Source organism: Phyllostomus discolor, chromosome 3 (genome assembly GCF_004126475.2).
Source record: "Phyllostomus discolor isolate MPI-MPIP mPhyDis1 chromosome 3, mPhyDis1.pri.v3, whole genome shotgun sequence".
NCBI lineage: Eukaryota > Metazoa > Chordata > Mammalia > Chiroptera > Phyllostomidae > Phyllostomus > Phyllostomus discolor.
The window spans coordinates 6,268,958-6,290,955 of NC_040905.2; the positions used below are offsets into that span (position 1 = coordinate 6,268,958).

Consider the following 21,998-nt stretch of genomic DNA (forward strand, 5'->3'; position numbering starts at 1 on the left):
AGGTTTGGAAAAAACGTACTTTTAACGTAAGGTGTACGCCAATTACCTGTGTGCTTTCGGAGATGCTCTTTAAAGTGTCCAAAGTGGTCAAACTGTTTCTCACAGTACTGACATATGTGAATTTTTTTCCCAGTTCTTTGCTTCTTACTGACCCCACCTTCCTCGAGGTGGTAACAACTGAGGTGCTGTTTCCACGCGCTCTCCCGGAGATACCTTTTATTGCATATCTCACACTTGAAACTCTCAGTGGAGTGTGATTTCATGTGCTCCTTAAAATGGTAAAACAATTTAAATGAACGGTTACATTTCTCACAATGGAACAAGTCCTTCACATGTGACAGCTGAAGTTCCACAATTTCAATACCTTCTACCTGTTTGCTGGTGGGGTCAGAGGCACAGCCGTCGTCTCTCGCCTGCCCTTTCCTGTCCCCCTGGCGGTACTTGCTGGTGATGTCCGCCAGCAGGGCCAGAGCGGAGTCGTCCGACGAGGACACGCTCTGCACGTACTGCACGGCCTGCCTGGCAGAGGCCGCGCCCTCCTCCAGCGCCTCCACGCCTTCCTCTTCCACCTCGATGGTGCCCTCCGCGATCTCCACCTCGATCTCCACGGGTTCCGACTCCACCGACGGCAGGGACTCCGTGATGACGTTGGAAGTTTCTGCGATCTTTCGTTTTTTGGCCTCGCTTTTTCCCGTGGTAGCTTCCTCTAGTGGAGTGGAGTTTTCTTTGTTCCTGAAATACATGAACGTACGAATTAAGAAACTGGTATGATCAATGAAAACCCTGGCAGGCTTTTCTGGAAACACTGATTAGCTGATCCCAAACTTTGTGTGGAGGCAGGAAAGACGGCGGGAGGGCTCACACTACCCGACGTCGAGACTGACTGTCGAGCCCAGTGAGTCAGGACGCGTGACACCAGCGACAGGACACACTCGAAGGTTGGTGGGACAGAGACAGACTCACATTCGACCCAGCCAAGTGGCTTGTGAAGAAAGGGTCCAAGGTAATTTAATAAAGAAGAGATCAGCCCTGGCTGGTGTGGCTCAGTGGATTGAGTGCCAGCCTGCGAACTAAAGGGTCACCAGTTCGATTCCCAGTCAGGGCACAAGCCTGGGTTGTGGGCCTGGTCCCCAGTAGGGGGTGTGTGAGAGGCTACCACACACATTGATGTTTCTCTCCTCTTTCTCCCTCCCTTCACCTATTTCCAAAAATAAAAAAAATATTTAAAAACAATCATCTTTTAATGTGGTGCTTGTTATCTACGTGGGAAAAACAAACTTTGTTATCCTTACATCATACGCCAAAAAATTCAAAATGGTTCACATTCAGTGTAAAAACCAAAACTTCTACAACAGGAGAAAATGTCTGTAATACTGGCTTAGTAGAAGATTTCCTAAATAGTGTACAAAAAAGGAAAACCTCAATAGCAAAAACTGGTAAGGTGGATTTCGTGCAAATTAAAAGCTTGTGCCCTTTGAAATACACAGCTAACAGAAAGTCAAGTCACAGGCTGGAAGAAAGTATCTAAAAATGTCTTTTTCAAAGGCCTTGCACAGAGACAGTAGAAAGAACCTGCACAACTTAACAAACCCGGGAAGACGAGACAACTGTTGGGGGACAGCCCTCCCCAAGCCTCTCGTGTTTCCACCCGTCCCACGAACTGAGGGCTCTGGTCCGGGCCTGTCTTCTCAGGGGGTCTGCGCGGAGCCAGCCGCGTGGGGACACAGCCTGCGGCTCCCTCGGGACAGGAGGGAAGTGTCGCTGACTGCCCAGTCACGCCCCCTCTGGGGCAGAGGTCAGGCAGGTTTGCGTCTACCCCGTATGAAGGATCTGGGTTTTCGGAGATTCTGTGACAGCAACCGCAGGACAGGAAAACAACTTCCAATGAGGAAACCGGGAAAGGCGGTTGCAGCATGGGTGCTGGGCAGCAAGTTCAAGGACACCTGCAGACCGGTGCCTGGTTCTGCAAACTCGCCTGAGGTATGGGGGTGGGGCAGGGCTTCCCAGCCAAGCTGGCGTGCAGCCCAAAGTCCACCCCATCCTAACAACTAACCCTAATGTCCACGTGACTGCTAATGTTCACGGTGAGGATGTGGGGTCAGAAGATGTCGTCCCTTCACAGACGAGTTACTGTGACACGCGCATAAAGCACGTGCGACAGGAGAGGTTCGCAGCCCTGCTCCCGGAACCCAGCCGACTCCGTCAGAGCACTTCGCTGGCCTACCTGGATGGAGATGGGGGCACCGGGATGCTTACTCGGGAAGCCCGGTGCACCTGGGCCACCTCTGGGCTCAGCCCCTCCTGCAGTCTGCCGCCTGCCATGGCCACCTAGGGACCCCTTGCAGATGACCATAACAGGTCTGAGTTTTTTGCAGTGGGTCCTGGCTGCCCTAGGGGTGCTCTGGGGCTCTTGGGGGAATAAACACCTAGGACGATACATTCACTAGTTACAGTTTTCCTGCCCAGCTGGCTTATAGGCCGATGAAGATGAGTCACTGGGGAATGAGAAAAGAACCCCAGACAATGCAGATTCCTGGGATCAGGCCCATGGAAAAGCCCCAACTTTTATGTGAAAGCAGGCAAAGGCCTAGGATGCCACCATGACCACGGGCAGCACATGCCCACGACCCAGGGACTCCGTCTCAAGAAGCCTCCACTGCGCAGGTCCCGTCTGAGTGAACCAAAATGGGCGAGGCTCAGGGCCCAGCTGGAAAGCAGGTGGACGGGGCTTCGGAATCCCGGGTGCCCCACACTGAGATCACAGTGCCCGTCGGGGTGGCCGTGCTGCTAGACCCCCGGGCTCTGGGCGGGCTGGGGACACCGCAGGGGGGTCTGCTGGAGCTCCATGCGGCTCCTGCACAGGCTGAAGCCAAAGCAGATGGGCCTCACTCACTGCAGCCCTGCTCTCCCTCACACCTCTTCCTCTTCCTCCCCCACCTTCCCCTTCCCTTCCCTTCCCCCTCGACTCCACCTGCTTGGGAGAAGGACAGTCAGGGGTGGGGCCAAGGTCTCCCTGTCCCCGCAGGCACACGAAGGAGACTCCACAGGCCTGTCCCAGAATGCTGACAGAAGCTCAGCAGTGACAGGGGCCCACACTTTCACGGCTCTGCTAGATTCAGGTGTCTAACGTGCCACCCATCAGGTTCCAGGGAGAGGAGACGCTCGCGTCCGACTGCTGGGGCCTGGGCGAGGCTCACAGCGGCCAGGGGCTGTCCTGGCCCTGGGGGAGGGGTTGGCTCCGCACGCTGTCGCTGCCTTGACGTCTGAATGTGCAGCAGCGCTCACGCTTCCCCGTCCTCTAAGCACCAGAAACGGTTCACCCCGACTGGAAAGAGCCGCGTGTGCAGAAGAGCTACTGGCACTAAGGCCCCGCCCCCTGCCTCCAGTAGCTGGGTCAGGACGAGGCACAGGCGTCCTGTCTTACGCTGTCTGCAGTTTGCCCTCTACTGATGCCACCCCACTGGCTGGCCGGGGGGGCCACACCGGCCACGGCCCTGCCTGCAGCGCCACCACAGCCCCCCAGACCAGCAGGGGCTGCTGAGAACCCCGCGAAGCCAGGGCCTGCACACCACATCAGGTTTTGGGGGGCTTTGCAGCTCGATTCACAACACTCAAACCCTCCAGCAATAAAAGAAAAACTGCTGCTCCCGCTGCTCCCCACCAGAAACAAGGCCCAGCACGCACCGACATCCGGGTGCTGCGAACACATGTGCCCCCCCCCCCCCGGCACGCTCCCCTCTTCCTCACGGCAGTCCGTCTGCAGACCAGCACAGCTTAGGGGGGGCTCCGGCCAACAGGCTGCACTGGCAGCTGTCCATCAAGCTGTGGTGCATTTTCTACCCCTGGGGCCGCACAACCCGAACGCCCCCGTGAGCTGCAGGTCTCTGAGACGGCTGCTTCTGGCAAAAGGGGGCACCTGCACCCAAAGGTGTTCCTTGGATTTCAGACTTGCCAGTCCCCTAACGCAGCTCCCAGGCACGCTGCTCCCTCTGATGACGGAGGACTAGCCTGCCGGGCTCCTGTTGAAACCGATGCCTGACAGAGACGCCGAGGCCCCCGGCCTGACGCTGCCATCGGGAGTGCGCCAACGAGGGCCTGGTGACCGCCAAGGCGAGACGTGCCCCCCAAGTCTCACTGGTCAAACACGGACAGTGCGGTCAGGGGCCAGCTGGCCCCCTGGCTTGCGGCACGAGAGAGCGGTAGTGCCCTCACTCCGCTGCCCAGAGGGAACCACGGACGGAGGGGTCCTGGCCTCACTGGCTGCTGCAGGTGTTCAGCTGGAGCGCCGGCGACGCAGAAAGCAGGCGCGGGTGAGGCTGCTCTGCTCGGGGGCAGAGCCCACGGCTGCCTCCGCAGCTCCGGACAACACCCCCCACGTCACTTCTACGGCCTGCGCCGCTGCCGATGGCCCAGCTGCCCGGAGACCTGGGAATCTCGGCAGACCCGGCTCTGGCCACACCGCCACTGCAGCCCCTGAGACGAGTCGGTGTGTTACGGTCAGCTCGGCCCCTCTGCAGTCTGGTAACGACGTGCCAGAAGCCACTGACCGGGTCACTGGCTGGAAGTCAAGGTATGGCCGGACCTTCCAAACTCCCCGCCATCCACGGACGTGGACCGTGCAGAGCGCCGGAGTGGCCTCAGTCCCCGAGTCAGAGAGACGCCTGACTCCATCTCCCCTACCTCCTCCTGAGGAAAGAGTCTGGCCACCAAACTCAGCTGTCCCCAGAAAGAGAGCATCTCTAGTCAGGTGCTTCCTCGGTCACGATCAAGACAGAAAAGGCGGGAAACTGTATAAACTCACTTGGAAATTCAGGGTTCTGCCGACCATTTTTAAACACGATCCTCCTCTTCCCCGCAGCGGCAACCCCGGCGCTGCCTAGGTCAGTGCCCCTTCCGGGCGGGGGCCTAGTCAGAAGCAGGCCCAGCAGTTCAAACTTAATTCTGGTCCAGCCACCCGGGTCCTCTTGGCAACCTGGAACCTGGCATCATCCGAGATCCTAAGAATAGTGACCATTTCACTGAACATACTGCTTGCCAAGTACACCTGCTGGTCCCCGTGAGCCAAAGGGGGAGACGCAGCTGGTCTCTTAAGTTTTACGAAGATGCCTCTGCCCCAGCACTTCGGGGCGAGAGGTCTGGGTGGGCAGAGACGCCTGGAACAGGGTCGAAGCCGAGGCTACCGGCAGGGTGCACGCTGGGCAGGGGGAGGGAGAGCCACGACCCCGGCACCGGGGACAGAACATCTCAGACTCCAGGGGGCAGGGGCGAAGGGACACGGACAGCCTCTGTCCTTCAGAAGTGCCCAGGCCCCTCCTCGGGTGGGAGAAGGCCGGTGCGGCTCTCCTCGACCACCGCGAGTGTCTGAAGTCGTCTGCCGGATGTGCCGTCCGCCGCCGCCACGGGCTCTGACCGCAACCTGTGCTCCAGCTCCCTCACCTTCACGGAGGAGTATTCTGGAACAGCCGGGGTGTGGCCCAGCTCCCGCCCGGCCCATGGGAAGCACCAGAGGCTTGCTCTGCAAGGCCAATGACTGCCTGCCACTCGGCGGACACTCAGGTGCTGGTGACGAACAGGGCAGACTGGCCAGTCCACCTTCAGACAGTCCCTGCAAAGGAAGGTCTAGCCCTACTCTTCCTAACTGAGCCGGGAAAGGGGAGGCCCTGTCCACCTGCCCCTGACTGACGAAGGTCCCGCTGTGGGGCACAGACAACAGTGAGCGGCACTTTCGCTCAAAAACACCCACGGGGACTGTACTTCTTGTGTGGGCGCCAAGCACCGAGTCCCTTCCCTGACAGGACTGTGACAGCTCACAACTCAGGGGTGGGCAGGAGAGACCGCCGGCGTCCAAGGGACACCACCGGTGGGTCGGTTCTGTTCTCAGACGACTGGGGAGACGGCTCCCAAACAAGGCTCCCCTTGGTTACTTGGAGGAGCCTTGTGGAGTCATGACTGACTTGTCTGTCTACGCATGCACCACGGGTGGTCCTCCCCATGACGGGAATCACCCAAATGAAAAGGTGGTATGAACTCTGCGCCCAACGTAAGTCGATGTGGTCAACGGCACCACTCGGGCTTTGGGAGGCACTTGTGTCAGCCTCGAACCACTGGCCAGCGTCATTCAAGATGACAGGCTTGCCTTCGACTCCCTCCCTATGGGCCAATATGGAGACTGTGCAATTGCTAAAGCATCTTGCTACTCTTAGATTAACGCATAGGGCCAAGTTGAAAGCTCAATCCAGAAACTCCAGGAGAGCGCCACCTGGCTTTCCAGGGACTTGCTTGGCTGGCTGAGTCCAGGCTTTAGGGGAACAGGTGCAAGGTCAAGCCCAGCGTGGCCACACCCTGCCGCCCGCAGTTCTGTGGACAGTTGCCTACATTTAGTCCAGTGTGAGAAGAGGCGGATGCATGAGGCCCCGGGGTGGTGTACCCGCGGGAAAATCCCCCAGAAGCTGAACTAACGGAGAAACAAGGACACTGCCAGCAGTCAGCTCTGCAAGGATCCCTGATGTTTCTCACGCCTTGCGAGGACACCGACAGCCTGCTGTTCTGCAGCATCATCTCAAGGGTGCTGCTGCTGGCGCAGCAAACAGCCTCAGAAGACAGAGGACAGAGCCTGTCTTCCTCCACAGCGGAGGGCAGCCCCGCCGACAGACAGCGGGCTGGAGACAGCGACCCCCCGGGGCAGAGGCCGGCAGGCCTGCCCGCAGCTCATTACAGGGGCTCTGGGTTTCCTGAAGCGCGGCCTTCCCAACTGCGACCCGAACCACTGGGGGTCCAGCACACACTCAGGTCACTACGCCGCCCCCGTGGAATGGGGGGGGGGGCGGGGGAAGGGAAGAACCGATGCAGACGTGAGGTTCACGCTGCGAGAGAAACAAAGTCCTCTTTCGGACTCGGGAGTCTCGAGTCTTTTGGCAGCATGCATAAAGCTTAGCTTGCAAATAGGATAAAATCTCACACCCTTCGCAGTTCTTGACAAACACCCAATTTTAAAAATGGGCAAAAGATGTGGACATCTCACCAAAAGACAAAGGGATGGCAAAAAAAAAGCACACAACACACACAAAAGCTCAACATCATCAGTCTTTGGGGAGATGCGAATTACAGCCCCCTCCATCCCCCCACACACACGCGAAGATGGCCAGCAGGGGAAAGCCTCGCATCACCCGGATTACCACACCAGGGACTGTGAGCAGGGCCGCAGAGTGACCGCCACTCACACACACCGCGGCTGGAACGTGAAACGGCACAGCACACTGGAAGACAGTGCGGCGCTTTTAAAAAAATTAGACACATCTACCACACGACCCAGTTACTCCACTCCCAGGTCGTCACTGAGAGAAGTGGAAGTGTGCGTCCCAAGAACTGCACACAAACGCCACGGCCACTTCGTCTGTCAACGCTAGAAACTGGAGACACCCCCAGCGTTCGTCAAGAGGCGGTGCGTCCACACAGCTGGAACGGGACTCCGCAGCGCGAGGGGCGCGAGGGGCGCGAGGGGACGCACACTGACGCCCACCACGTGAAACGCTCTCTAGGACGTAACATGGAGTGAAAGCAGGCAAACCTGGAAGACTGCACAACGACAGAGTCCATCAGTACGACACTGGCTCCGTGGCTGCCTGGGGCCAGGGATCCAGCTCCACTGCGGAGTCACGAGAAAAGTGAGGGCGACAGACACACTCCTACGTCTCGACTGTGGGGGTGCTCACACCACTGTGCGCAGCCAACAGAACTCGCTCCGCACTGAGGGTGTGTGAATTACCCCGCACGTAAACTACACCTCGCCGGGCTGGGGAGGGAAAATCACAAGGCAACTGCTGCTTTTCTGACAAGTAACAGCAACCTTCTCCTTTAAACAAACAGTGATGCAATTCCAACAAAGCAAAATAAAGTCCTAGTATTTTTTCAGTGTCATTCAAAAAGTTTACCTTATATTCCCAAAATACTCACATACTGCAAATGTGAAAAAAGAACCTTATTCACCCTTCTGTATCTGAAAGTTATAATCTCAATGAAGAGCTGCTTTAACCAGTTGATTTAACCATAACTAAATTTGTATTCTTAAATTTTATTATTATAATACTGTTGTCTTATTTTAAAACAAAAAACAAAAACAAAACAAAAAAAAAACACCTCTTCAGAGGATAACGCATGCCTAGCTGGTTCAAGAAACATTCAACGTGTGACTATATTTAAACCTAAAAGCACTCATGATTGTCACGACTCTAAGAACTCCAGCCCTGTATTAAGAAGTCCTCCGAAAGGTCCTCAGTAGGACCAGGAAAACAGCCGTGCCCCGCCGTGCTCACCTGCCACTCCCAAGGGCTATTCCCGAGCGCTCCGTTACATGCCTCCCAAACCCAGCCCAGAGTGCGCTCCGCTGTCCTGCTGCCGAGGGCCTCCCCTACAGGGACGTACCACTCCCTGCCGCGTACAGCAAAGGGACCACACACTGAATGTGTTTCCTTCAGGGGATCTCATCTAGGACTGCACCATGAATTTGGGACTGCCATGAATATATATATATACACTCATATGTCTATATATTGCCACCCCCCCTCCACAGTCTGCCCACTTTGAGAAGGTGTGACCTAATCAGCAGTACACCCTGACACCTGTCTCACCACCCGAGTCTCAGCTCTCCCCGCCAGAGTGGTGGTCTGCTCTGAACCAGCGCACACCCACCCACCCAGCCGCTGACGAGTGCGTGCTGCACACCTGTGTGCCAGGCGTGAGGCAGCAGAGACCGCAGACACACCACCCTCGGTCAGAGAAGTTTACCTCGAACTGGCACCAAACTCATCACAGCTCATTAGAAGAAATGATATTTATGAACGACCATAGTTCAATTATTTTTTAGAGTTATTCTAAATCCATCTTTAAGCTAAACCACACCAGTGAGCCGGACTAAATTACTCTGTCCCACGTGAAACTGGTTCTACCCAACTTCCCTTTAACGTTCTGCCATCGGCCCACAGCGAGGATCTACACCGTAAGAAACGGAGCTGGGAGACCATGGCAATTCACACCTCAAGTACCACACGCCAGACACCCTGCTAAGCTCTTCACATACATCAATTCATTTAACTCTCACAAATAATCCTACGTACAAGTACCATTATTATCCCCATTCGACAGACCAGGAGACTGAGCTGCTGACAGGAGGCTAATGTCATCACACACACACACACACACACACAGTGGTGGAGCTGGGACAGTCCCCAGGCAGCTTGACCCCAGAGAGTGCTTGTTCTGAGTCACTAGGAAAAAACAGTGGAGTCTTTTCATGTTTAACACTTCGCATGGGAAATTTTGTGTTTTAATACTAACTGCGTAGGAATGGCTCCTAAGCAATGAATATGTTCTCGTAGTATAACTGTGAATAACGTAACTGAGTGTTTTTTCCTTTTTCTTTGCACGAGGTGCTTCAGAACTCGAAGCTACACTTGGTCCAACTAGTAAGTATGCAGTTAACTGAGTGCTTACCTGACTTCAAGAGCTTTGATAGCTTCCAGCATTTGCAGAAATTCGGCTGCTTTCCACACATCATTGGCTTCTTCTTCTCCTTGTATCATTAATTTTGCTGTATATGTGAACTCAATTAAATGGCTAAAAGCCATTTTACTTACACCTGCAAAAAAAGATGTGCATTAGCATGTATTTATGTTGATTCAAATCTCGTAACATTTAGGGGGAAAATGCTTGGAACCTGATTGGTCCTTGTTATTTATAAAGATTATTTCCTGGCAGAATTCACATTATCGGAACAACATTACTGTGGCTAAGTTCCAGCACTAACTAGCAAACGACTTTAAGACCTTTCCCGAAGACTCCCACGGCCCTCACAGAAGAGTAACACCTGTCACTCAAACAGAGGAGCTGGCCCACTAGTCCATGTCAGACATGTGGTGATACCGGCCAGGGAGCCCTGCATCAAGGAACGCAGCTCCAAAATCGCCGCCGGCTTTCCGCAGCTTAGCAAATCAAGTTCAGCGCCACGCTGCCTTTTGCGTCCGGGTTGTTCACATTATTCTCCTATTTCTCGCTATCTTCCCTTCCACATTTTAAACTCTATCACACACACTCTATACTGATTCTCAAGCCCACTTATTTCCTAAGAGATTCCTCGCCTTCACCAACACCTACCCTCTTTCCTGAATGCTCGCTTAATCGCTTTATCTCTGTACCAATCCTGCAACCCTCGAGGGCCCAATTCTAATGCCACACCTTTAATGAAACCTTCTTTAGTACTTCCCCCACGCTGAGCTCTGTGCCTGGTCTGATCCGAGGTGTCATCTCCGACTATAGGCGATGAAGTACCTGACACAATGCTTCCCAAATGCAGGCAGGCCACAAAGTAGAAATAAATGCTAAAATCGCTTTCAAAAATAAACTTCTATGACTCCAACTTTTCTTTAAAAGTTTTGTGTTTAAATTCCGGCCCAAAAGGATACTCTATTTCCCTGTGCCCTTCAATGCTATAGGTTATTAGTCTGCCAACGCAAGGCTAAAAATGCTATTAATAGCAACTAGGAGAAAACTACACTCAATAGAAATTTTTTAATGCTAAGAAATGCCCAAGTCCAAACTACACACAACATACACCACCGCAAACACAAAACTATGTTTATGCTCTCCCCACTCGATGCGCCTCAGCATGGCCTCGGGACCACAGTGAAAATACCGCTGGGACGCCCGGCAGCCCCTGCCTGTATGAAAGGAGGACATCATTCGGGGAGTCAGAACTTGAGTTTTAGTTTAGTCCCAGCTCTGCGAGACCTGTGTACCTTAGGACCGATCAAGACCCCTGGGCCTCAGCAGACTCTTTTCAAAATGTATGAAAGCAAACTTGATAATGGGAGGAAGACCATAAAATATAATGTAATATGACCATGCCACACGCTTCCAAAAAGCAAACTAAAAACTGGGTTCACGGAAGGCTCGTTCATCTGGGTCTGCTAAACCTTCCTTTCCCCCGGCTGTCTCCTGACCACGTCGTTCTTTACTATACATGAAAACAGCCTGAGGGATGGGCAACCAGATTGTTCTGGGTTTTTAATTTTTGAGGGAATTCAAAAGGACATTGGGCAAATGTCCTTTTGAAACACAATGTATAAAATTTTCCTATAACGGAATGAAATTTTGACTGTTAATAGAACATACTTAATGTTTTAAACATGAGCTATATACATACATACCACAACACTAAATACAAGTACTAACTCATTCTCCATGATAACCCTATGAGGTGCTTACTGTCATCACCTCCATTTTGCAGACGAGGAAATCAAGACACAGAGAAGTTCAGTAACCTAGCCCAAGTCCCTCAGTCAAGTGAAAGTAAAACTAGGATCGGACTTCCAGTCAAGATCGCTGCATAGGCAGACGTGGCTTGCCTCTTTGCACAACCACATCAAAATTACAACTAAAATACAGAACCACCATCACTGAGAACCAACAGAAATCGAGCTGAATGGCAGTCTGACAACTCCGGAATGAAAGGAACACCACCCGTCCAGACTGGTGGGAGGGGCACAGGTGAGGAACGGGCTGGTCCCACACCCACATGCGGTGGATAAAAACTTGGGAGGGGTACCTCAGAGGTGAGCCTCCCCAGCGCAGGGTTCCAGCACCAGCGGGACACATCGCCACAGCTTCTGGCTGCAACAACCGCCAGGGTTTGAGTAGGTGGGAAGAAACTGCTGGGGCCCCAAGCAGTTCCCCTTAGAGCACCCACACACGGACTCACCTACTCAGAACCCCTCCCTCTGAGCTCTGACAACAGAGAGGCGGCTTGAGGGGCACCAGTAGCAAGCAGGGGTGGGCTGAAGTGCCTGGCATCAAGGTGAACAGAGGCCACTGTCCCATTTCTAAACCTTCCCCAACCCCACAGTCGGCAAGCTGGTGCCACATCTGAGACTGCACCACCCTGGCTAACACTGTTTGACCCATCTTGGAGATCCCCAGACTCTGCCCCACACAACTTACAGGCCCACCCAAACTGCTTTTCCATATAAATGGCTGGTCTTGGCTCACGCCGCACAACTTCCAAAGTCCTCTCGAACAAGCAGCAGCTGGCCTCCGTGAGCCCCGGGCCCAGCACTAGCAGCAGCCCAGATTCACAGCTTGGCTTCACCTGGAGATTGCCAAGCTCAGCACAAGCAGCGGCCATCTCAGATTGCTTTATAACTCAGGCAGGGTGGCCTCAGGCAAAACATAGGGGGAGGCTGAGCTTGGCCTCCACCACACAGGAAACCACAGGACCAGCAGCGCCCAGTGGGCAGCTACAGACCACAATGGAGCACCACCACCCTGCCCCTGCACAGCTCATCCTCCACAGAGGGCAGAGGTTGGCGGTAAGTGGTCATAGCCAGTCCTTGCAGTTGACCTAACTGGGTAAATCCTTCCTATTGATCTGCCAACAGCAACCAAGGCTCAACTACAAGAGGAGGGTGTACTCAGCCCACATGAAGGGCGCACCTCGAGTACACAGCTTGGGTGATAGGGGAGGCTGTGCCACTGGGCCCTACAGGACATGTACTGCATAAGGCCACACACTTCCAAGACACAGCAGCTCTACCTAATACACAGAAACAAACACCGGGAGGCTGCCAAAATGAGGAGACAAAGAAAGATGGCCCAAATGAAAGAACAGATCAAAACTCCAGAAAGAGAACTAAACAAAACGGAGATAAGTAATCTATCAGATGCAGAGTTCAAAGCACTGGTTATAAGGATGATCAAGGAATTTAGTGAGGACCTCAGCAGCATAAAAAAGATCCACTCAGAAACAAAGGATATACCAATTGAAATAAGGAACAATTTACAGGGAAACAACAGTGGAGTGGACAAAGCCAAGAATCAAATCAATGATTTGGAACGTAAGGAAGCAAAAAGCAACCAATCAGAACAGGAAGAAAACAGAATCCAAAAAATGAGGATAGTGTAAGCACCTAAACTTTAGTACAACTTCAAGAGGCCCAACATTCACTTCATAGGGGTGCCAGAACGGAATGAAAAAGAGTAAGAAATTGGAAATCTATCTGAAAGAATGATGGAAAAAAAAACAAAAACAAAAACTCCCCCAATTTGGCAAAGGAAACAGACATGCAAGTGCAGGAAGCACAAAGAGACCCACTCCAGGGCAAAGAATTAAAATGCCGAAGGTTGAAGATAAACAGATGAGGGGGGTAAGGGAATGGGTGAGGGGTGAGGGGATTTACAAGTACAAATAGGCAGTTACAGAATATCCACAGGGATGCGAAAGGGAGCAGCCAAAGAACTTCCACACACGACCCTTGGACACGAGCAAGGGCGGGGGCATTGCCTGAGGGAGTGGGGGGTGCGGGGGTGGAGAAGGGCCAAGGGGGAAAAATCAGGACAACTGTAACAGCATAATCAATAAAATGTAAGTTAAAAAATATATACATCAAATAAAAAGAAAAACACTAGGAGCAAACAGATGGCCCAATCCCAAAGTCCATGATGAAGATTTTTAAATCAAGTGGCAGGAAATGTCCCTGCTGGGAAGTTTGAATGAACACCCATGGTAGTTCATTCACCACAGGCCCAGAATCTCATAATGTGTAATCCCAAAGTCCTCCAATCTCTTAAAACCAGTTTTCTCATAAATTTGGCAGCAAAATTTGATCTGAACTAAGGCTACTTATAATCTTTATCCCTATTAAGAGTAAATAGTAGCCCTGGCCGGTGTGGCTCAGTGGACTGAGTTCCAGCTTGTGAACTGAATGATCGCTGGTTCGATTCCCAGCGAGGGCACATGCCTAAGTTTCGGGCCAGGTCCCCAGTTGGGGGCGTGTGGCAGGCAGCTGATCACTGGATCTCTCACACATCCATGTTTCTCTCCCTTTCTTTCCCCCTCCCTTCCCCTCTAAAATAAAATATATAAAATCTTAAAAAAAAAAAGAGTAAGTAGCAATGTACTACACTGCTGAAATATGATTGGGTTACAGTGTGGCCTTAGACCCCACTGGGAGTATTTTGTAACACATGTACTGCATTACTACAGCAAATTCCAAAAATGTGTAATTTTAAGAAACATCTGGACTCCAGGATTTAAATATGTGGACCCTGTCCCTGATCTTAGTTCACCCGTCACCTGCAGACTCAATAAATGCAGAGGCTTGCCCCTGTGTGCCAAGGTTTGGGGTCTGATCCGGGTCAGGGCACATACAAGAGCCAGTGAATGCATGAATGGGCAGAACAGCAGGTTTTTGGTTTTCTCTCTCTCTAAAATAAATAAATAACAACAAAAAATATATATATATATATATTTAATGCTCCTCTCCCTATGGAGTAGCACATTATCCACTCTGCCTCACTAATAAACTTTCACTTTAAACATCCCATGGGCCCCTGATCTCCCGATCAGAACCGGGATGGGAAACTTTTTTACAAGCACCCCTGGTGCTTCTTACGTGGCCAGGCCCACAACAGTTGCAGGAATAAACAACTCCTCCGAGTAATCAGCTACCACGAACTACCCTGGTAACTCCGGCCCAGGGAAGCAAAGCTGTGGCAGGTGACGGGTGGGCGTGAAAACACTTTATTCTCCATCAGGACTAGTTTGGTAGCTTTCAAATCTCAGCCCATTTTCTCACCAACCCCTTACTTCTTTCATAATAGAAGTGTGCCATAGAACACAATTTTTCTAAACAACTATCTAAGGAAAATGTTACACCTTAATCTGAGTCTTCTCTTTTCCCCAGGGAAACAGAGAAGAATTATTCTGAAATTTCTCTAGTCTTAGGGAATTCCCCCAATTAGTGAAGACTCCCACTCAGAAAGCACATGCCTGAACATGAACTTGGGTGTCCTGACCTTGACAGTAAGGGCCCAAGTCTGACGCGCCTGCAGAGCTGCTGCGAGAGGCAACACTAGGTGCCCGTGGACGCGCTGCAGGGGGAGCGGAGAAAGAACGGGCTTAGAAAACCAGAGGCTCGGGTTAGAGGGCTGCGTTCCGAGCAAGGAAATGAATGTTCACTGGAGATTTTATGGGGTGTGAGTCCAAGTCACAAGCCACAAAGCAACTGGCTTTGGGGACACGAATTTTTATCTGAAGCCAAAGGTGAACCTATGGTTCTAACCGAAGGTAACTTACTTCCCTAGGGACACAGAAAACAGGGAGAGGCACGGCTCAGTGTGCACCTAGTGACAAGTGATACAGAGCACATCAGAAGTGCAATTCGTGAAATTCCTTTTACAAGCCTATCGTTTGCTTTTACAACGCCCTATGAAGCGGTGGTTCTCAACACTGGCTACAGGGTAAAATGGCCCCGACTTTGCTGCACACAGGAATCGTCTAAGGGTCTCACACTGACCCAGTGGGCCTAGGGTGGAGCCCAGGAGTCTGCGCTTCTAACAAGCTCCCAGGTGATGCCCATTCTCATCGGTCCTCAGATCACACCGTGAGTAACAAGGGCCTAGACAACTTTTAAAAACAGACGCTTGGATGCTCACCCTCAAAGACAGCTCTATTCGATCTGGAGATACGGCCTGGGCACTGGCACTTGCAAAAGCTCCCCTGGTGTTTCTGATGTGCCGCTAAGGACCGGTACCATCACTACAGGTCCTTATTCCTACTTTACAGAACTCGTGGGGGTGGGGGTGGGGGTGGGGGTGGGGGTGGGGGTGGGGGTGGGGGGAGGTTCCCAGTTCTAGCTAAGATGGAGAAAGCACACTCTACCCTACCTTCTCCATTGATCACAACTACAAATCCTGGAGAAAATGCATAATGAAAATAAACAAAGACTCTGAAAAATAAATGGAAGCAAGCAAACTGGAGAGAGAAACCAAAGCTCCAAGAGCGAACAGTTTCCTGGGTTTCCTTCCCCCGCCCACACACACCCCAGCTGAGACTGCAGGACAGCCCAAGTCCCAGAGCCTCGCAGCAGGTGCAGGGAGCAGCAGCTTTAGGACAGACTCTCTCGGGCCACAGGCCCAGGGAAGACGACGGAGAGTGTGCATGGGGGGGGTGAGGAAAAAATACTTGGTTTCTGCTCCTCCGTTTCAGCCCTCCCTAAAGGCAAGCCCCGGGGCCGAGGCGGCACACCTGGGGTGGGGCACCAAGCAAGCCCCTGCAGTCGGAGAGGGAGGTCTTCTCTCTGACGGAGAAACAAGGAGAGAGGCTACGGTGTCAAGAGCATGAAGAGAATTCCTGTTATTCGTTCTCTCCCTTTTCTCTCCCCGTTTTGTCCAAGAAGTAGATCCCATGGTGGGAAGTGGAGATAGCACAGGGTGGCTGAAGCCCCAGATTTTTAGCTGGGAGCTCGTGTGCAGATTTCAGAGAGGTCGAGAGAAAGGCCTTCTCCATCCTCGTGCGGCCTCAAGCTCACCGCCCAGCCACATGCACGTGGAACGGACCCGTGGGGACGCAGCGAAGGCCCTGACACCGTGGTGTGAGCCGCCCCCCCAGGCCAGCACACCTGGGGCCTGGACAGCACTGCACAGGTTTTGAAAATGAAACTGGCACTGGACCCACAGCCCACATAAGGCAGCCTGACCCTGACCAGGTTGATGACCTCCTAAAACAAACCAAACTCAAAACAAGGAAAGCATTCCCCAGCACACCCAGAGTGTGATGGCCCAACATTCAAAACATCCATGACAGGGCCCAAAATCACTTATTTTCAGATTAAAAAAAGAAAGCCAATGTGCCCGAGGCCACACAACTGACAGCACTGCCAGGACCACAAACTCAGGTTTCCCAGTGACACCCTCAGGCCCTTCTCCACGGCCAGGTGAGAGCAGTAGACTGCAGAGCAATCCCACGGTTAACAGGTTAAGGAGACGCTGAGCCAAACTAATTCTTTAAACCTGAATCCGGCAAGTAACAAAAACAGCAAGTGCTCTTGCCTGTTACTTTCTCAGGGGTCTACAGTTTAAACACTGAAGGCTTGCATGTGCTGCACCACAATGGACACGGCGCTCAGAGGCACCACGATGCCCAAGACACACGCCAAGGGGACTGACTGGTCTTCAGGAGCGCAGACCCCGCTTCTCCGGGAGGTAGTCCAGCCGTCCTTGCTGCACCAGCAATGCACACTCTGGCCTGGCCATGGACTTTCTGACTTTCTAAGAGCCTGCTCCGGAGTCAACTCCTCTCTGCACTCTTTCCCATCTCTCTAAGGTAGACCAACCGCCCGGGCTCCCTCCACAGGGACGCCGTTCCACAGTAAAAGTATGCCACCTTCTCTGCACTCTTTTCTTTACCTGTTGCTTCTCCGGGACTAAATTTGCAAATTTGTAAAGGGATGTCTTATTCTATTGTTTATGTCCTACATAAACAATAAGTATTCAACTGACAAATAGCCCCAATTGATTAAGCTTTGACAATCCATTAAACACTATGTCAGGCACTCCGCACGTTATTTCAATTAATCAAGCCCAACAACCCACTTTTCAGATGAGGAGGCTAGTAGGCAATTAAGGTAAAGTAACCTGCCTGGGGCCACACAGCACCTCAGGTGGATAAGTGCATGAAATCTTACCTTGCAAGAGAAACCAATGCCACCCAGGCAGCAAGACCCCCAGGTCAGTAAGCTCTGTGGATCCAGCCTGTGCGCTGTCCATCACACACAATCAGCAGATGACCCACCCGCGGACAGAGCAGGTGGAATGCTAGGTAAACGGGGATGTGCTAACACAAAAGGATGCTCTTAACTTTTTACCTTTTCTTTACTCCCCCAGGCACAAAAAATTTCCTAAGGGAATAGCGTTTCTAGGCAACCCATTCACAACAAAGAGTATATACATGCGGTAAAAGAGATACAAAACCCAAAGTCAGAAAGCCCTGAAAGAAGCTAAAACTCGGTATTTATGCACACAAGCTGATTTCTTTCTTAGTTCTGAACTGTGACTCCCTTGTTAGCTAGGCAACCTTGGGCAGGTAACCTTTGGAGCCTGTTCCCTGGTGTATTAATTGGAAAAACACCGCTTACTTCAAAGGACTGCTGCCGTGAGCCTCAGAAACCGCAGACTGCCTAGCACAACACCTAGCCCAGCGGCCCGCAGGCCATTATCACGGAAAAGTCGGGCAGATACAAAAGATCACTTACTATCACAAGACGGCATCTGGCAGATAACCCCTTCCGCCCCTGACCTTCTACAGCCACCACAACTTCTGCATGCCGGTTCAGTTCACCTTTCGCCCTTTCCACACAGCGGCAGCCACTTCGCACCCGCACCTCTGCTAGGAGAGGCCTCTCCACGACCCTTCAGCACCCCGCACTCTGAAACACAAGCCCACTGAGCAGAGATGGGGCTTTACTGTAGTGTGTTTTCAAAAGACAGTGAGTGACTGCGGGTTTCAGCAGTGGGAAACGCTCCTCTCAGAGACCAGCACCTACCACCTAACGGGAGTTTTTCCTGGCAGATCACTGCGCCAGGCACCCGGCTGAAAGTAAGAATTCTCAGGTGTCAAAAGAACGATTTGTGCAGTCACCTAACAGAACCCTGATGCCTGCGTCCCATGGTGTCTTACTAATTAACTGCCTAAAGCCTCATCAACCATAATGTTTGCCAAACAGTTTTATTTCAAACGAGTATTTACCTTCTATCTCCACCAAAGGTTCCTGAGTAAACTCCTGAAAGAATTTGTAGAAGAACTTACTGCAAGCCGCCAACACAGCCTTGTGGGCCTTAAAGTGGTGACCTAGACAGAAAGGAAATAAAATCATATGTATTCACAGACAAACATAAAAACTAGGAGACAAACTGAGAAAATCACATGAAGCAAATCTTCATAATGGAATTATAAAACAACGTAAATTACTGAACTAAAGTCAGAATATTCTTGGCAGCTGTCTCGACAAATTTTAATCTCAGTGAGACACAAGGCTAGATCTTTACCTCAAAGGCCTCATTAAGTCAGTTTCATAAAGGCCAGTTTACAATACTTCAGGAGGCAGGAGCCTCCTGCCACTTAATTAAACAGTGAAAGGCATATCCTATTCAGTGGAAACTACTAAATATAACCACCACCCAGAAGGTTACAGATCATTTGGAAAAGACAGAGAAAAAAGCCACAGGACGGGCACGAAGCTGCACGTGTTTGCTATGAGAAACATCTCAATATGCCTAATATTCGGAAGAAGCATATTTTCACTCGATTGAAAAGACACCCAAGCTGGGTTTGCCTCCATTACAATGACAACACCCAAGACTGACAAAGACCCCATTTTACTTCGGGGGTTCCCAAAGAGGGTGGGTACCAATGCTGCAAAGGACCCTCTTAGCCTCCCTCCAAGACCATTTGAGAAACGAGGGGAAAAAAAAAAAATCAACCTTCCCACATGACTCCTGTGGGACACTCAAAGCAGCTTACCCAGGGAAGCCACTAACCAAACATTCAGAGATGTCCTCACTGTCCCCACCCCCATAATCCCGCACTCAGGTGTGCAATGGGAAAACTTCCAGGAGTTAAAACGCCACGGTTCTGTCCAAACCGTCCCTGCCCGCCAACGAGCCTCCGCAGGCCGCCCGGTCCATGTGAGCGGCACTGACAAGCGCCCTCCGGCCCAGCGCGCACTTTCCGCGGACTTTGGTAGGGAGCTCCGAGCGGCTGGGAAGAGGGAGGTGAGAACCGAAGCCCCAAACCCGCCCGAGCCCACCACCCCACCACCCCACCACCCACCGTCGACAATCAGGGTGATGTCAGTAAACCGGTCCTGCTCTCGCTGTTCATTCAATCGGTCCAGGATCATTTTGTGATGTTCCGGGAACTCCTGAAGGCAGTCCATCGTCTCTTCGGCCTCCATGGCCGGCGGGCTGCTCTACAAAAGAGGAGCATGATAGTGTACACCCATGAGCTCGGGCTGGGCAACAGAACCCCGAAAGCAGAAAACAACAAAAACCAACACCCCAGCAACGTGAAAAGAAGGGGGGAGGGGGAGGCGAGAGAAGAAAGGCGAGCCGCCGGGGGCCGGAGTGGCGGCCGCGGGACTCCGAGCCTGACCTAATTGGAGTCGGGAGACGCGCGCTGGAGCGGGGTGGGCGCCGCGCCGGAGGCTCCGGGCGCCCGGGAGCGCAAGTCCGGCGGGGGCCGGGCCGACAGCCGCCGCGGCCCTCTAACGGCCCGCCAAACCCTTCTGCGCGGCCCTGGCTCCCGCCGCCGCGGAACCCGGTCCGGCCCGCGGCCCACAACGACTCCCGGGTCGCCTCTGCCTCCCCGGCCCCCCCCTCTCCTCCCCCGCCCCGACCGGGCCGGCACTCACTCAAGGAAGGAGGAGCGGCCCGGACCTGTGCGTCACTTACGTCCACGTAGAGCGTCACTGCGTCAGGCTTCGGCTGACGCGGCCGCCTGAGAGCGCAGACCACCGAGGGCCGGGCCACGCAGCCAGCGGCGGGGAGGGGCCAACCGTGGGGACTTGGCGCTCGGCGCCCGCGAGGCCGCGCGCGCGCTCCGGAAGGAAGGAGTCGGGCTGCGGGGGGCTGGGCCGGCCGAGGGCCTGGCGGGGCCGCGGCGGGGATCTCCGCTCTCCGCCCGCCCCGGTCCGACTGCGGGCGTGCGCGCTCCGACCCGGCCTCAGGATCCACCCGCCACGCGCACCCGCAGGGTTTTTATGCGGCTGCTCGCTGGCCCCGCCCCTCCCCGCCCCCTTCCTCCTCGGCTGGCGATCGACCCGCCTTACCTAGCTCGGAATCCTCCCTCGCTCCTCTACGTCCCTCAAAGCCTCTCCTGCCCTGCTCTGCTCTCCCCTCCCGGGGCGGAACTCGTTCCACACCTTTCCCTACCCCTAAACAGCGCCTCGCCCTCCATGTCTGCGCGAGTGCCGGGCGCTCCTTCCGCTCAGGTCCGGCCGGCGCACGTGCGCTCGCTCCAAGACCCGGGGGCCGCGGCGCGGGCTGGGCGGCCACGGGCGCGAGCACGTCCGGCCGCCGGGATCGTCTTCCCGGGTGCCCGCCCTCTCCGTGCTTTGCGGCCAGCACGTGGGTGCTAGGCTCCGGACCCGCTGGATCTGCTGCGATTACTTACACGTGATGCCGTTGCTCCAGCGGTAACACCCTACTCTCTACACCGCCGTGCTTAAAGAGGCCAGTGACCCATGGTCAACCTCAAGTGACTGCCTCCTCCATTCGGGGAAGAAAATGTATTTTAAGGAAAATGAGATAGATGACATTTGTTTTCTCAAAGAGAGAAGAGGGTGGGAATCAGGGAAGACCTCAAATAGCGAAGTGAATGTAACCATTATTCCAACACACATCGATTGAGAGTCAACGCTGTGATAGGCGCTGCTTTGAAGGACTGGGAAATCCGGTGGTGAACGAGGCTTGTGGGGTTTCTGCCTTCTGATTTTTGGTCTGACAGACATCGCAAACAGTTCATTGCCGGGGGGCTGACTTTTGAGTATTATGAGATGTGAAGAAGAACAATGTAATCTGGGGGTCAGGGAAAGCCAGTGACCTTGAAGAAGCACCCCGAACTCGGAGCGTTCTTAGCCAAGGCGCAGAGACTAGAGCATTCCAGGAACTGGAAGAATGTCGCTGACGCAGACCCACAGGGGCTTGCAGGCACAGTTAACGACGTAAGATTTTTTCCACATGCTGACACGGAAGCCTTGAAGATGGAGTGCAGTGGTGACTTTGCAAGATTTACCTGTTAGAGTGAGAATTCTAGCCTGAATATGGAGAATACATAATGAGACAAGATGGAAGAGTAGAGACCATCTGGGAGGCTGTTAGCAACCTAGATGAAACTGTGGTGGCAAAGGGATTAGAGAACTATGGAATCTAGTAGTGATAGAGTCAGCGTTGACTGGAAGGTATGCCATAAGGACTGAATATGCCACATTGAATACGCTCACGACAAGAGAAGATCAAGGAGAAGAATCAAGGACGGCTCTTAGGGTTTCTGGCTTAAGCAGGTTGACTGTTGGTACCATAACCAAAGGAGGGAGCACAAGTGGAGGAACTGGTCCGGGAGAGAGGGATGGGGAGGGGAGGGGAGGGGTAATTTTAAGGACACAGCTGAATGG

At 53.1% G+C, this 21,998-nt stretch overlaps 1 protein-coding gene across 9 annotated transcripts in view; it reads right to left on the reverse strand.

The window, feature by feature from the left end:
• ZNF131 (zinc finger protein 131) overlaps positions 1-20,995 on the reverse strand; it is a 30,190-nt gene extending 9,195 nt beyond the window's left edge. Inside the window, exons 1-6 of one of the 9 annotated variants that reach the window (XM_028527097.2) lie at positions 20,655-20,895; positions 19,658-19,796; positions 18,575-18,676; positions 9,490-9,634; positions 372-732; positions 47-269 (exon numbers count right to left, since the gene is read on the reverse strand). In XM_028527097.2, coding sequence (XP_028382898.1) covers positions 47-269; positions 372-732; positions 9,490-9,634; positions 18,575-18,676; positions 19,658-19,781 — 955 coding nt within the window. In that variant the 5' untranslated portion in view covers positions 19,782-19,796; positions 20,655-20,895. Of the gene's footprint in view, positions 1-46; positions 733-9,489; positions 9,635-11,991; positions 12,014-18,574; positions 18,677-19,657; positions 19,797-19,978; positions 20,189-20,237; positions 20,590-20,654 lie in introns of those variants that run through there. The other 8 variants (XM_028527098.2, XM_036020172.1, XM_028527096.2 and 5 more) reach the window with 8 other exon arrangements.
• Positions 20,996-21,998: the final 1,003 nt, after the last annotated feature.